Source organism: Colias philodice, chromosome 1 (assembly GCF_061535455.1).
Source record: "Colias philodice isolate Cphi_HAF_F1 chromosome 1, ilColPhil1 Martin Lab GWU primary, whole genome shotgun sequence".
NCBI lineage: Eukaryota > Metazoa > Arthropoda > Insecta > Lepidoptera > Pieridae > Colias > Colias philodice.
Window position 1 is genome coordinate 13,751,027 of NC_143086.1, and position 16,999 is coordinate 13,768,025.

The 16,999-nt window shown below is 32.6% G+C and overlaps 1 protein-coding gene across 1 annotated transcript in view; it reads left to right on the forward strand.

Annotated features, from left to right (window-relative positions):
• Ae2 (anion exchange protein Ae2) overlaps positions 1-16,999 on the forward strand; it is an 87,557-nt gene that overhangs the window by 45,398 nt on the left and 25,160 nt on the right. The window contains exons 2-3 of the mRNA XM_089697151.1: positions 2,233-2,365; positions 15,669-15,733. Coding sequence (XP_089553277.1) covers positions 2,233-2,365; positions 15,669-15,733 — 198 coding nt within the window. The remainder of the gene's footprint in view (positions 1-2,232; positions 2,366-15,668; positions 15,734-16,999) is intronic.

The following is a 16,999-nucleotide window of genomic DNA, read 5'->3' on the forward strand; positions in this document are numbered from 1 at the left end:
GCCATCTCCACGTAATAAGCTGTAACGGTTCGTTAACGTAGGTACGAGAGGCGGAATTGATAGAAATATTTCACAAATTTAATTGCAGAAAATGTACAATCTCAATTTGCTTATCAGAATTTAGTTTGTTAGGGATTTGTTAGGTAGAACACTTTGTAAAGTCACTTTTCAGTGAGCGGGCAGGGTATTTTTTTATCCGAAAATATTCGCGTTTGATGGAATGAAAAACTATTGCAATATAACAAATACATAGTATAGAGTAAGCAATAGAAGTTTTCTCATTGTATTCATTCATTACTATAGAAAGTATTTTGACCAACTAAAACCCTGTGTGTTCTTATTATATTTTACAAGAAGGCCTTTGAGATTTGACAATTTTATCTTAGTGCTGTAAATTTTGTCGCTCATTACCGTACTCTAAAACTTCAGCAAAAAGGTGGTTATTTCCTAAATCACCTACCAAGTTAAGTAAACTTTAAAATAAATTTATTCTAAAATTTTGCTTTCGTTTGCGTTTATAGCAGCAACATACAATTTTGAATTCTAGGAATCTAAAACTGACTAATTATTACAGAGAATGCGTATGCCTCAAAATTATTTGCTATTAGGACGTACATTTTCCCTTACATTTCATGTTCGGACTGCATCAGATAAATCCATTTAATTAATAATTTGGATCCACTGTACGGTATTTAGAGAAATATGGGTACATGAGCATTGAGTAGGTACTATTTGAATAATGAATCATATAATATTGTGTTTGTACTATTGGTTTTATTAAAGGGGTAAGGGATGGATGTTTAAGCAATGATGGTTTTAATTGCAGAATGATATAATAATTGGTTCATGCTCTCTGGGGATAGAAACATGTCAAATGTTATTTAACATTCGTAAGGTCAAAGTTTTATAATCTAAAAACGCGGTTATGGTAAATCTTAATAATTTGTAGCAGATGTTTATTTTCGTCATTTAATATACACGTGGCATCGCCTCGTGTGTTCCAAGAAACGTTTAATATCTAAAAACCCCTTTCAGTTTTCAGGAAAATAAACGAGATAAGCTGAAGATTACGATTTTAATCCCCCGTAAGCCTGCGTTCGTGACAATGTAATTCGAAAAGCAAATACAAAGTGCATTTAACTATTCCTTTTTGTTGATGGAAACGGTTTATTGAATAGAAAACATCGGATAAAAATATAATTAATGTTTTGTTGTTGCATAATTTTGAGACGTGATTCATTTTTTTAAAGCTATGAGTTTAGGTTTAGTAAAAGCACGTTAAAGTAAACTTTATATGGGCTTCATTATTTAGTATAAATAGTTTTATAGAATATATATCAGTTCGGAGATATTATGCCTTTAATCTGATTATAAAGTAAATTATTCATGGTATCAAAAAACTAAAGTCAAATTATGTAAGGATGTATAATTGCATCCAAACATCCTAAAAATAACTAACTAGACTAACCTAGATCAAGCTTTTTTTGCTCAGTGCACGTGCGTCGTGCGCTTCCAATTTGCATCCATCATCTTATAGTTAAGCGTGGGATACGGTAAAAAAATGAAAATCCTATACAAGGAACCAGTTTATTGATTGATTCAGTGCCTTTACTTCTACCGGATAACAACATCATGAACGAACGCTTTTTATTATAAACACTTATATAAATAAATTCTGTCGGGCACCCGCTAGTCAAAACTAATTTAATTTACTAATTTAATAAGAATTTCAATAATGATAAATCAAAAAAAGTTTATCGGTGACATGACATGACCGTGAAACAACTACACGTGTAGTCAATTAAAATAAATATGGTCATTGCATAAACAGGTTGTAATTAAACCATGTTACAAAGAAGCCAAATTTAATTGCGTGGGTATATCACAGGACAGCGCGTGTACCTAGAATTTCCCGCGTCCCACAGCTCACAAGTGAGGTACCGCGCATGCGTCAGCGCGTACTGAAACTTCGCAGTTGAACTTGAAGCGCAGCCTGTTTAACCGACGAACTGACCGCATCCGGGTCTCTTGGGTGGTCAAGTCGCGTTCTGACTCCTTTGCTGTGAAGTCGAAGTCTAATCGAACGGACAATTTCGATCGTGTGATTGACGCTTCCGTAGCATGGAAGCGACATAAACTTAAAACTGTGCAGTTTGCCGTTTTCTTTCCCGTGAAAGTGACGAAACACTTGCCAATATGTTAATGTCATGGACGCTTTGTCGTCTTGTGCAGAGCCCTTCGGAGGACGAGCTGCGGCTGGACGATGAGATGGACCGCGTAGTGTGGAGCGAGGGTCAGCCGCCGCGGTTCCAGGCGACGGGAGAGGCGGTGCGCGACGTGGCCGCTCCTCCGCCGTACACGCAAGGTTAGTGAGATTTCTTAGATCGTTTTCTTGAAGGAAAACTTCTTGAGCAGTATATATGTGTCATATTTGTTAAATTGTATGTTTGTGTATTTTATAGTGCGTACTTCTGGTTAAATAGACGTATTTCCGATGAACATAGTTTTTGCTACCACTACTACTTACTACTTATTGTGATTTAAATAAAGAAATACATATCTAGTTGGATTTTCATCAGCCGTCGGTTTTATTTTTAAGTTTGTTGCCATTAATGTCAATTTCTTAATATAAGTGGTCATAAAAAGCGCCTAAAATAGATTTATTAGTATTTATTATAACTTTTACAAGCTACGATGATTATTGCTTGCGTTTGTTATATTTATAATCCGGTCAAATTAAGCTTGAAAATAGTATTGAAATCCAAATTTTGGTGAGGAGCTGGAGTGTACCATAACAAATAAAAATTGAAAAGTCCCCACTTATCCCATGTGTGCTTCTAAAGTTATTTGGGGTCAAAGGTCAAAATTTCAGATTTTTTCAGTTTTTCTCGAAAACTGTAAATTAAAAAAAAAGCCTCAAATCAAATTTCTAGATCTTATAATTCTCTACAAAAATGGTCTCTATGATTTTTTTCCCAAGAGTTACCATTCCTGAGATAATGCGATTTGAAGAGACACATCACTACATAGTATAAAACAGTCGCTTTCTCTGTCCCTATGTAACTTTGTATGCTTAAATCTTTAAAACTACGCAACGGATTTTGATGCGGTTTCTTTAATAGATAGAGTGATTCAAGAGGAAGGTTTTAGTATATAATTTATTAGGTTTTAGACAAAGAAATGAATGAAAATGCCTGTGAAATGATTGAAAATCATACTACATAAAAAACTTGAAGGGGGGAGGGGGGTCTTTGCATATACAACAAGTGGTTACCGAGGGGAGGTAGGGGTCGAAAAATCTTAAAAACTAGGTCACATAGTATGGGAACGTTCCCTGAAATTGGCTGTCACCAAAATGTATACTTAGTAGAAAGAAAACAATCATTTATTTATCAAAATTTTACATACATGATCCAATCAATATTCTCCTCCTTCAATCCAATCAGATTGATCATAAACCCAAACTAGTTCAGGTTTTTGATCAAAAATCTGGATTGTTACAGGTTTTTGATGAAATTGAGTTTAAAATGTGTCATCTTCCAGTTTTTGATGAAAAACCTAGGTTTTTGATCAAAAACCTAATTTTATGAAAAACCTGCGACATATACAGGGTGTAATCGTTAAGTGTGCACAAGCGATTATTCCGTAACTATTGCAGATATCAAAAAACTTTAAACTGATATCGAAAGTACTTAACCTAATGAGTAAAATGGCCATAATAAATTTTTAAAAATAAAACGAGAAATAACCAAAAATGTTACATTAAACGCTCCCATACAATTTATTTCCCATACATTTTGTATTCATAGTAGATTTTCGAAGTGACGTCCTTATTGTGCAATACAATGAGGAGGTCTATTTACAGTTTCTAAATGAACTTCCCTCCAAATTTGCGAAGTAATTAAAGCAGAAAACCAAAAAAACAAAAAAAAAGCTAAAATCTTTCATATTAAATGTATAGGTTGATCCAAAAATAATGATAATTGGGTATTTCCTGTGCACATAAAAATATAAAATAAATGTTTTATGCTTGCTCATGTAATCACTAAGTTATCACAAAAAAATTATATCTACAGGCCACGTTTCCAAGTATTAACATTAATTTTAATGTGAACAGTGCGAGCCAGAATGTTTCCCGACGAAAAGAAGAAACAATGATTCGACATTTAGAGGGTGAATTTCTAAATTTTTAATGAGCTCAGGATAATTTTTTGTCACGATTTGTGACCATGGGCGTTACCTGGGTTCACCATGTTTATGCTGAAACCAAGAAACAATCAATGGCCTGGATGCGAGCTTCCAAAGTGACGGTGAAGATTTTCAAAGTGAAAATTAGTGGGATAGATTAAAGCCGTAGTTTTTTGGGACGCTGAAGAAATATTTTAAGAAGGTAGCCACTACTACACAGGGCTCTTACTACACAGACCAAATTAAAAGATTGCGGGTAGGTTAGTAAGAAAAAGAGACATGGCAAACTTCGGTCTTGAATGTTGGTTCACCAAGACAACGCACCAGATCACAAAGCGTCAGTTGCGATGGCTGCCAATCAAAAATCGGCATTGAAAATGCTTGAACACCCACCCTGTTTGTAAGATCTAGCTCCTAGTTAATTCTATCTCTTACCTCGGCACAAGAAACACCGTCGATACAAGAAATTTTAAGACGACAGCGAAGTGATGGCCGATTTTGAGGGATTTTTGTAGATGAAGTCAAAGTTTTTTTTTTCTAAGTTAAGGAAAAAAAATATCGAAGTATATTATCTAGTTAGAAGACTATCTAGAGAAATACATAATTATTTTAACTGTAATGACCTTGTTTAATATTGATTATCATTACTTTTGGATCAACCCATGTACATGGGATATTCATATCTCATACTAAATGTATGGGAGGGTTTAAAGTTAATTTTTTAGATATTTCTCGTATTATTTTTAAAAATTTATTATGGCCATTTTACTCATTAGGTTAAGTACTTTCGATATCAGTTTAAAGTTTTTTGATATCTGTAATAGTTACGGAATAATCGCCTGTGCACACTTAACGATTACACCCTGTATAATGTATCTCTTCAAATCGCGATATCTCAGAAATAGTAACTCTTGGGAAAGAAATCATAGAGACCTTTTTTGTGGAGAATTATAAGATCTAAAACTTTGGTCTGAAGTCTTTTTTTATACAATTTACGGTTTTCGAGAAAAATCCAAAAAACCTCAAATTTTGACCTTTGACCCCGAATAACTTTTGAAGCACACATGGGATAAGTGGGGACTTTTCAATTTTTATTTGTTATGGTACACTCCAGCTCCTCACCAAAATTTGGCTTTCCCGGAATTATCCTTATTTCAAATGCTTAACTTGACCGGATTATTAGTAAATTGTATTAAGTCTCATTAAGTGCCTTAGTATTCTAAAGAATTGGCGAAAGTATATTCATGAGGAACTATGTCCTTAATCAATTAAACTTAAACTTGTGTTCCCTGTTCTAATGCGAATGTAATTAATTTTATTTATAAGTTCTATTACTTGAAATAAGTGGCGAATGTGATTTTTCTCGTACAATACAACGAGTTGAGTATGATCTCAACGGCATTATACTTTTGAATTTGAATCTAAACTCATTCTCCGTTCACTGACAAAATAATATTATCAGAAGCTATTTTTCAATTTCCAAGTAAAATTAAATCGAAGGACAAAAATAAAACGATAAAAAATGAAAGCGACACGTGCAGTTTTTTATTATTTTTTCTGTTCCTTATTTTTTATTATTTTTTTTTCCTCTTTTCTAAGTTGTAGTTAAATTGTAATGTATGTTTGCTTTTTATGTTTTAAGTTTTTTGTTGTTGTTTTTTAAGTGAATGTTTTTATTTTTAATGTCCTTGAAATAAATGTTTTTTATTTCTTCTTTCTTTATTTTCTTTCTTTCAGTTCATATTTTCTATGTATGTAATTAATTACACGTGGAAACTATTAAAAATGATAGCTTTTATAAATTAAACAGTTTTTAAAAACTTTTAAAAGCAAACTTATTGAGTTAAATTGAAACTGTGTTGTATGTTGTGTGTAAATACATTTTGATTGGTTTCACTGTAAACTTTTATTAATAAAAATATGTTTTAAAATGATACATATACGTCTTATTACAAAAACTTAAATAGAGATGGTTTAAGCCCAAACTATAAAGTCATGGTTTAACTTAAATTGAGAGGTTTAACTTGTCTTTTAACTAAGGTTTAACGCTTAAACATGTTTTGTAATAAGACTTTTACTTAGAGTCTTAGACCATGGTATTAATACGTTTTAGAGCCGGTTTGTAGTTAGTCCGTGTTTTGTAAAACGACGGCTAAAGTTTTAGCATGACTATCGCACATTTATGATTAGGTACTTAGATACGAACATTGTTGAAATGAGCTTATAGTATTTTCATAATGATTGATTTAAGTTTCAAAACAACTAGTTTATTCGTACTAGTTACTACTACCTATGAATTTCCGTGAACTTGTTAGGTAATATGTTTAGTATAGAATAATATGTTTAATAATATTTTTAGTATTGTTATGTTGTGTCCATAATTTTCCGTGAACTTGTTAATAAAGTATTGTTATGTTCTTGAAATTCACAACAATATGCAATTTGAGCCGATTTGTGCTACTGCAAATGTAAATCACTTAGAGTTTATAATAAAGTAAAACACATAAGACAGTGTATTCACACAAGAGATCTTTAAAATAATATAAGATCCAAATATACTAAAACAAGGTAGGTATATAAGTTTGAATATTAGCTTGCGCTAAACAGTACATTTTGCACTAAACTGAACTGTTTAGAAATACTTAACAGTTAACACATCTACACTCAGAATAGGTGTTACCAATTCGTATCCTAAAATAGTTATTTTGTTATTCACAGCTTATTGTGTTCAATCCAACGAATTTATATATTTCAAATTTATCATTTATAAAAACTGCCCTCTCATTCAAGAACGAAAGACAGCAATCACGCGCATTCAAAAATGAATGTGCAGGAAAACAGCAATCGTTTCCCGAATCTTTGAACCAAAACTTTGTTCTGTTTTTACGAAAAAGTCGCCTATGGGGAATATGAAATTTGGCATATAACTTATACTTGATATTATAGTAAAGTAAAAAAAAATGCATAAAAAGTACCTTAAATCAATGAAACTCTTATATTTTGTGTTTATGGTCGAATTTGGGCCACTGAGCTACCACTAGTTCATTAGTTATATAATATGCATATAATTGATATACAATGGTCCCTATGATTGCGAATATTACTTAGAACGCCTCAACCCGAGGCGTCTGGACCGGAGTCATCAAATTACTTTGTATAGTGAGTTTAGAGTTTAGACAGATGCTTTGAAAGCCGCTCAATAGGAGAAACTCTTAAGGAGCAATTCAATATAACATAGTATCTCGGCTTCCTTCGATCTGTTATAATATTGACTTAGGTACATTTTACTACAAATTACTTGTTGCACAACATTACAGTTAATTAAATTTATGACAAAAAATATATTACAATTAAACTTTGGTAGGTGCGCTACGAAAACTCGTAGATGCTATGAATTGTCTTCTACGAGCAATAGTTACATTTCGCTCATTGCCCATTTTCAAATAGTATTGTTTATGTACTAATAAATTTAAACATGATAATAATTATCTTCTATATAATAAAAATGTGTGGCTATGTTTAACTCGAAAACGGCTTGACTAATTCGGCTTTTTTTCTATTTTTTCATGGAGAAAAAGCACGAAAAAGTGGCAGTTTCACTCAAACATAATCCTGCCTTCACAACTTTGAAAAAGCAATAAAATTCTCGAAATAACCGCTTAAATATATCAAAGTGATATTAACAAGCAAATACGACTGAAGCTAAATTAAAAACTTGGTTTACTGTTCAGTGTATTTATCAGTTCCAAAAAATATTAACGAACGATGTATTGATACCGTTCATTTGACTGGAATTAATCCTACTATAATAATATATAGGTACTAGATTTCCGCCCGCGGCTTCGCCCGCGTATTCAAAGGAAAACCCGCATAGTTCCCGTTCCCGTGGGATTTCCGGGATAAAACCTATCCTATGTGTTAATCCATACATCCATACATCCATACTTACAAACTTTCGCCTTTATAATAGTATTAAGAAGTTTGTGAGGATGTGTGTGTGTTTGTTACTCTTTCACGCAAATACTACTGAACCAATTACAATTAAATTTAGCACACATATAGAGGGTAACTTGGATTAACACATAGGATAGGTTTTATCCCGGAAATCCCACGGGAACGGGAACTATGCGGGTTTTCCTTTAGCGTGGGCGGAAAGCTAGTAGAACTATAAAGCGAGATCAAAAAGCAATAATGCAAGTACAAAGAGCACATTGATTTAATAAAGGTAACTAGCAGTTTAATATAAAATATTGCCCGGGGTTGTTTTATTTTTGATGTTCAAGGGAATCTGTTTATATCGCTACTGTTTTTAAATACAAAATAGTCGCTTGTATTCGTACACGTGTAGTGGGGGTTATATAATGTTGTGCTTTGTATGATGATGATATATTTAACCATTTTGATGAAACTTAATAGATCAAGAGCCCACGACGGCCAGACATTCCTTTCTTTAATAAAGTTGAAAGTTTCTCTGTATATGTCTCCGATAAAGATAAGAACGACCAGCGATTATCAAGTCTGGGTTCTGGTTACTTTGGCAGGAAACAGGTAGTAAGGGTGTATAAAATTGTACCTAACTTTCATTATAGTTTAAAAGCTAAATTTTATATATGTTACTTGGGGACCTATAAAAAGATGTTACCTTAAGAGCCAGACAGTTTTCATGGTTCTTACATCTAGCCAGACACATTTAAAAAATAACTAACATATCATCAAATTCACATAACTACCTAAAAGCGTAACAAATATGAAATAACCCACTAAAGCATTAGTTAACTATAATTATTAAAAAAATAATAGTATAATATATAAGTAATAATGTTATTACTTATCTTTTACGAGGACTTATGATGATGGAATTTCACGTATCTCGATGACACAATAAAAAAGTCATTTAGAAAATTTGATTCGTAATTTTCCAGTACCTACATCGTTCATCTTCTTTAAAATACATAATTATATATCACCATAGAAAAAGTCGATAGGCAAAAAGTTGTTAAAAAATAATTAATAATTTTACTAAAGTTAACAGTAATTGAAATTCATGTTTGCTTTAAATAAACACGTTTCTCGTTATATTTAAAAGCAATCCTAGAGGAGATAACATGTTATTTAATTCGTGTTTCTATCAATATATTCATACTGACATGATTATAAATTTCATTTATTTACGAAACATTTTGATTCACTGAGAGAGTTGTTAATAAAACATGATAAAGATGTTCTTCGGAATGAAATGTGCGTGAAATATAAAATAAAATAAAAAAGTTGTTAATTCCGTCATCATATTTGTTAGACAAAGCGAAATAGATTTACAGTTGCAGTATTGATTTGCAATCACTCCGTGACCCATGGTATTTTAGTGTGCATAGGGAATAATTATTTAGATTACCTACATCTGGACTTACACACGGTTTACATACTGCCGTGTGGACACTAGCAACTGCTAGTCCACACGGCAAAACTTCGAATGTCAAACTTCGAATAGGTATTCGAAGTTTGAGCCTAACTAGGTATTCGAAGTTTGAGCGATAACATGCTTTACATTCTACTAATATTATAAATGCGAAAGTTTGTAATGATGGATGTATGTGTATGTATGTTTGTTACTCTTTCACGCAAATACTACTGAACCGTTTACAATGAATTTAGCGCACTTATACAGGGTAACTTGATTAACACATAGGGTATGTTTTATATCGGAAATCCCACGAGAACGGGAACTATGCGGGTTTTTTCTTTGAAAACGCAGGAGAAGCCGCGGACGGAAAGCTAGTAGCTCTATAAAAGTATAAAATGCTACTGATTTAAACGTGAACTTTATATTTCTTTTAAGTAGGAGCGATCCATTTATTTTGCCATTTTATGAAAGGCATTAGAAATACTTTTTAAACCTATTAAAGAAATTATTGGCTTCTTGAAGACTTATCGAAAGCAAATTGATAAATAAGAAGACTATTTCAGTAGACGTATTTATATCTAACTAGAGGTCCGCCCTGCTTCGCCCGTGGTACATACATATTTCGCAATAAAAGGTAGCCTATGTCCTTTCTCGGGTATCAAAATATCTCCATACCAAATTTCATGCAAATTGGTTCAGTAGTTTAGGCGTGATTGAGTAACAGACAGGCAGACAGAGTTACTTTCGCATTTATAATATTAGTATGGATTTCTATGATTTATTTGCTTGAGCGCTTCAACCTTGCTTCAGCGGTGTTTGAAACTGCGATGCGGATGCGACAATAGAATCGAGCTCACTGCGTGACATCTGCTGTCAAGTTCTAGATGACTTTCTATTGGGAATTTCTTATTATCAAAGGACAGTGAATAATTACGATAAGCCCTTGATCTTGTAGCTGCATAGATTACAGTAACGGCCATCTTAAGTAATAGAAGTGTCACTACAAAACCCCGTTAAATGATGCTCTAGAAATAGACAAAGGATTAACGTGGAACCTTCGATCTTTAATGTTCTTTATATGAACGAACCACAGATTGGATAAACGAAGTTAGAAAGTAAATAGTTTTTGGGGGGATGCCATGATGTCGCTGTTTGTTGTTGTTGTTGATGTTGTTTTGTTTTATTTAAAAAAAAAAACGTATTTTAACATTACGGCAATATAATTTTTTTAGTACCTATTCCCCATTTGCATGTGTTATACTGTGTGCATTTTCCTACTATTTCCCATGTCTTACATAACAATGCAGATTATACCTTTGTACAATATTGATTGAACGACCTATCTAATGTCTTATTACTATTCGATAGTGATATACACTAATTGTAGTGTAGAATGACATTCTATTTTATAAAATCGACATGCATTGATGCAAGGCTCGTTGTAAAATAACATGGTTATATGTTCATATTTCCTCTACAATATATTATAACTATGTAACTATAATGTTGTGTAACTAAATATTTATACATAAAGATTACTGGTATTTCAGCAGCTTTGGATTTCGATAAATGATTTTATTTTGGTACTAGCTTTCCGACCGCGTTTTCAAAGAAAAGCTCGCATAGTTCCCGTTTCAGTGGAATTTTCGGGATAAAACCTATACTATGTGTCAATCCAAGTTCTCCATATATGTGCTAAATTTCATTGTACCTATTGGTATATGCGTTAAAGAGTAACAAACACTAAACAGTAACATGCTCACAAACTTTTGCATATTTAGATACCTATAATATTAGTATGATATTTTCTTTTTGAATATTTATTTATTTACATATTTATTTTATTTATTACTTTATTGCTCTTAAAAATTACAAATTGAGACTTAATCTAGGATACATTGTAACAAACGGCGGCCTTATCGCTAAATAGCGATTTCTTCCAGACAACCGGTTGTACAGAGAGAAATTAGGTAAAGGATAGGAGTAGGGCAGAGCATAAATAAATATATGAACAAAAATAAAAAGAAGATGAGTTATAAAAAATGAAACAAAATAAAATAGCATTCATTACCTCTATTTAGTTTAAATAATTTAAAGTACAATTAATTATTATTATTTAAGTGTGTGATTGCAATGGGCTGAACGTGACCAACGAAAAATAAACTATGTATATTTGTTCTTAAGGCTGCAGTCTAGCAAAATTGCGTTTTCAACAAGTTATTTGACAATTTTTTCCCGGCTAATGAAATGATAAACTGAATTTTTTTTTCTTGTTTATCAATTAGTGTTATATACGCAATGCGCGTGAATTTTTTCACATTTGTAAAGTTACTTTAATGTTACCTTAATCAGGCCTTCAAGATAAGTCTCTTTCCCCCAAAGACATTTCGAGCTAAGTTTGTGCACTCACTACGTTGCAACCGATTACAATTTACACAATCTGATCAGCGCATTATTATCCTTATATAGTCGTTATTAAAAACTGCTGAATACAATTGCCGAAAAACTTATGATTTTCTTAATTAGAACGTTATAAATTCATTAAATTTCCCATTTTTTGCCTTACAAAATCTATTGATAAATACTGCTAAAAGTTATTTTTTCCATTAATTTATTCGAGTTGGTTGAAGACCAATGAGTATTAATCCTTTAAAAATTTTTTTTTTAAATTTTGATAATTCTTTAAATATTAAAAAAATATTTAAAATAATTAGGAAAAATCCTAGCGAATTTCTTTAGTCGCGCTCCTTGGGCCGGAGCGTTCTGACGTGTGCTCTACGCTCGATTTTCCTTCATACCGAAGTGAAAGTTGCTCTACTTCATTAAATTTAATATTTTTGTTAATTGATTATTTTTATCTTAGTTTTGTGCAAATATTCGTATTTTTAAACATTTGATTTCGATATGGAAAATAAACGAAAAAAATACGCGTGTAACTACTAGAAAAAAATTTATCTTCGAACATAAAGTTAATGAAACCAAATAGATTGCAAAGGTGATTGGCAACAATTTCTTTATTTTACGGGGTGTCAGTAAAGGGATGTATATTTCTTTAAAACTAAAGTAAGCTCATCAATTTTCTTATAATATAATTTTTTTGAAGTTCCAAAAATGTTTATTTTTCGTTTGAGAAATACGAAATATAATATAAACTTGTATTGAGAACTTGAACTTCCCAAGTTCATCCGGGGAAATCCCCATACGGGGAAAATGATTTATTTACTCCAAAATTGATCCGAGGTGTTTTAATTTTTTCTTCTAGTCATTTTCAACGTAGCGGCATGTTGTTTGATTATTAATTTTGTAACTTAAATACAGGATGTTGGTTTTATATTCTGATCTTACAGACGCGCTGACAAATTTAGTCCGCCATTTCTAGTTTAGTCTACCAACTCTAAGTACCAATATTAAAACGAATGGATTATCATCACATCATCAAAACTCAGATGTAATGGAAGATCACAATAACATAGAAAATTCAGTGGGTGTTGAGAACTAAACAAACAGAAGTAACAGAGACGCGAAGAATAAAAAAAGAGGACGAAAACGATAATTCGTTGATGCTTTCCCTTTTCGACGTATTGTTAGGGTACATCACCAATCTGCAAAAAACAAAACTGATGATTCCCAATTGCTGATTAAAAATGAAAAACAAATAATCAACAACAGTGGTGAAAATATGCTGATCACAATGAAACATCCTTCAGTGGTAGCAGATTTACTCATTTAAAATGTATCGGTGAACAGCGTAAAGGAGAGGAGGACAGGAAAACTTTATGAATGTGGATGGTGGATTGTATACAGGGTGTAATCGATAAGTATGTGCAGGCGATTATGACGTTATTATTGCAGGTATCAAAAAACTTAAAACTGATATCGAAATTACTTTACCTAATGAGCAAAATGACAATAATAACTTTTTAAAAGTATAACGAGAAATATCTAAAAAATTTACTTTATACACTCCCATATCAAAAAGGGAAAATGGGACTAGTAGAAGTTAAATGTCTAATTCCGGCAAAAGACATTAACCCTTGGCATGCCTGGTGGGCATAAGTTACACTCTATGCCTGGTGGGTCTCTCAGACCCCGATTTCAAAATGGTATTTTTTTCTTTAAATTTTATTATGTAAGATGATTTAATGATTTAAGACGCATGCTTAAAGGGCAAAAAAGAGATAGTAAAAAAATCACATTAGAAATTAATCAATTTCATTAAAATATTTGAAATTAAACTTTAACTAACATTTTTAAGCAACATTTCGTGACTATAACTTTGTTAACATATATTTAGTATCAAAAGTAATGAGATCATAATCAGACTTTAATCCAGTGTAAGGCACTATCATATACTTAATCTAAATTACAAAATAATTAGTCTTCATCACTTGTATTTACACTTTGTAAAGCTTTGGTTTGGTAACACTTTGCGCATTGAAAAATCGAGTGGTCAAGACAAATGTGACAACTACATGTCTCACAAATGTACTAATAGATGGACAGAGGCACCTCCATTTCAGTATCCGAAGTGGTGGAGCCTGCATCATTTTCTTCCTCCTCAATCAAATGCAACTAAGTCTTCCTCATCCAACTCTTAGAATAATAAACTAGCTATATCCTCGTCTGTTAGTTGTTTATTCATGATTAAACTGAAAAAAACAATAAAATAGGATAATGTAATGTACAAACTAATATTATTTAACGCCAAATTCCAATATTTATTAGAAAAAATAAAAATAAATACTTACAAAATAAAGTCACGCCGTATGCCTGGTGGGGTCTGTGGGACCCGCACGCACTTTAAGCACGTCCTTTTAAGCTCGTAGCTCGCCTCGGGCTGAGGAAGTGGGCGGAGAGCATTCCGCGGTTAGTAACGGCCAGCTACTAAAAACGGTGAGGCGCGAAATTCAAATTTAAACGAACTACAACGGTTCGCGCGTTGTTGTGGGTCTGACAGACCCTACCAGGCATGCCAAGGGTTAATGCGGAAGATGCGGTTAAAAAAATTTAATATTTGAAATACAATGCAAAAAATAACACTTTTGTCATAGATAAGAATCATGACTATTTTTTCCAAATTCAGGGACAACTAAACGTTGCAGAAGCAGAAGTCTGCTTATTTGCTGTTTGGACTGGAGTGAATCATTCGTTAAAAATAGAATATATAAAAAAGTATGTAACGTTTAGGCAAAATAAAATGATGGACCATTATCAAGATTTTATATAAATTGCCTACTGTCAGAATTGATTGATTCGAGACTTCAGCATTCGATGCCCATCAAGGACCCATCCTATATCATTCAAGCGATTGAAAAAAAAAAGAGATAAATCCAGTGCAACCGATAAAGCATCAGAATGCTAGCAAAAGATTTATTAGGTTTATCAATATAAATCAATATATATTATACATAATATAATAAATCTGTAGAAGACGCGAAGACCGACATCCGCGCGGACGGAGTCGCGGACGGAAGCTAGTCAGAAATAAATATCTTTTGTTTTCATTTGCGTATTTTCCTATTTTATAATTTTTTAACACAAACATTACATTTTTTTTATTATATACAAAATTTGTTTATCCGTTTTATTAGTTAAACTGAACAACTTTCACTAAGAAACTTAGGTCGAAAAAAATGTATAGAGTTATGCATTTTGTATGGAAAGCTTATTTTTTTTTTATATTTCGTCCAAATTTCTTTGTAAAAGTTGATCAGTTATATAAACATGAAGTTGAAGATATCAGTAGAAAGTATTCGCAAATTTTGTGTACTGATAAAAAAATCACCCGGTGTAATTTTCACGAAAATTGTTTCAAATTGTCATTTTTGGTACTTATTACGAATATTAAATTATACGAATGATTTAATTTTTAAAAATTAAGTGGAGCAACTTTCCCTTAGTACATTTGTATTATTTACATATAGGATGACAGGATGCATTTGTTTGCACTACTAGACCAAGCCCTTAAATAACATAATATTAATTGATTGAACCAGGAGAGTTTAAAATTGAGGAATATTTTGTCATATATTTTATTATTTTCTTTTTGTACAAAACCTAAGCATCTCTTTTGTTCCAGACGTGACCAGCAGTTCAGAGTTGTCTCCATTGAGTGCCAACCATCTTAGCGGATCAGACGCTCATGTGAGTATTCAAAATTTACACTATAGGAAAGACTCTACCTAGAGCGTGTTGGGAAAAGGTCTTCTTAAAAGAAAATATTGCTCTATAAAATTACTTACACCTATTAGCTACTGAAAGAAAAGTGGACCGGTTCATTCAAATGGACGGGTATACCTTATTGAAGTGAAGGAATCTAGCTTGTAATATTATATATATAATATACAACAATACATATAAAGATGCTTCATTTTTATAAAGCTCCATTTTCTCTGTGATTTGATACTTAGTTAACAGCTTGTTAAAACGGATCAACTAATACAAACATTAAACAAATCAGAGGTAGAGACTAGAGTTCCAAAGTCTCTACAGGGTGTAATCGTTAAGTGTGCACAGGCGATTTTTCCGTAAGTATTACAGATAACAAAAAACTTTAAACTGATATCGAAAGTACTTAACCTAATGAGTAAAATGGCCGTAATAAATTTTTAAAAATAAATCGAGAAATATCAAAAAAATTATCTTTAAACCCTCCCATACATTAAGTATGAAATATGAATATCCCGTATACATTTAATATGAAAGATTTTAACTTTCTTTTTCTTTTTTGGTTTTCTGCTTTAATTACTTCGCAAATTTGAAGTGGCATTTTCCACGCTTTTTCCGGACATTTTCACGCATTTTCCGGATATTTTCCGGGGATTTTCCGAGCATTTTCTCGACATTTTCCAGGCTTTTTCCGGACATTTCCACGCATTTTCCGGATATTTGCCAGACATTTTCCTGGCATTTTCCGGATATTTTCCAGACATTTCCCTGGCATTTTCCGGGGATTTTCCACGCATTTCCCAGGCATTTTCCGGACATTTCTCAGGCATTTTCCGGACATTTTCACGCATTTACCGGATATTTTCCGGACATTTTCACGCATTTTCCGGATATTTTTCTGGAATTTTCAGGGTTTTTCCACGGTTTTTCCGGAAATTTCCACGCATTTTCCCGGAAAATGCCTGGGAAATTCCCGGAAAATGTCTGGAAAATCCCGGAAAATAACCGGAAAATGTCTGGAAAATATCCGGAAAATGCGTGGAAATGTCCGGAAAAAGCGTGGAAAATGCCTGGAAAATGCCCGGAAAATGCTCGGAAAATCCCCGGAAAATATCCGGAAAATGACAGGGAAATGTCTGGAAAATATCCGGAAAATGCGTGGAAATGTCCGGAAAAAGCGTGGAAAATGCCTGGAAAATGCCCGGGAAATGCTCGGAAAATCCCCGGAAAATATCCGGAAAA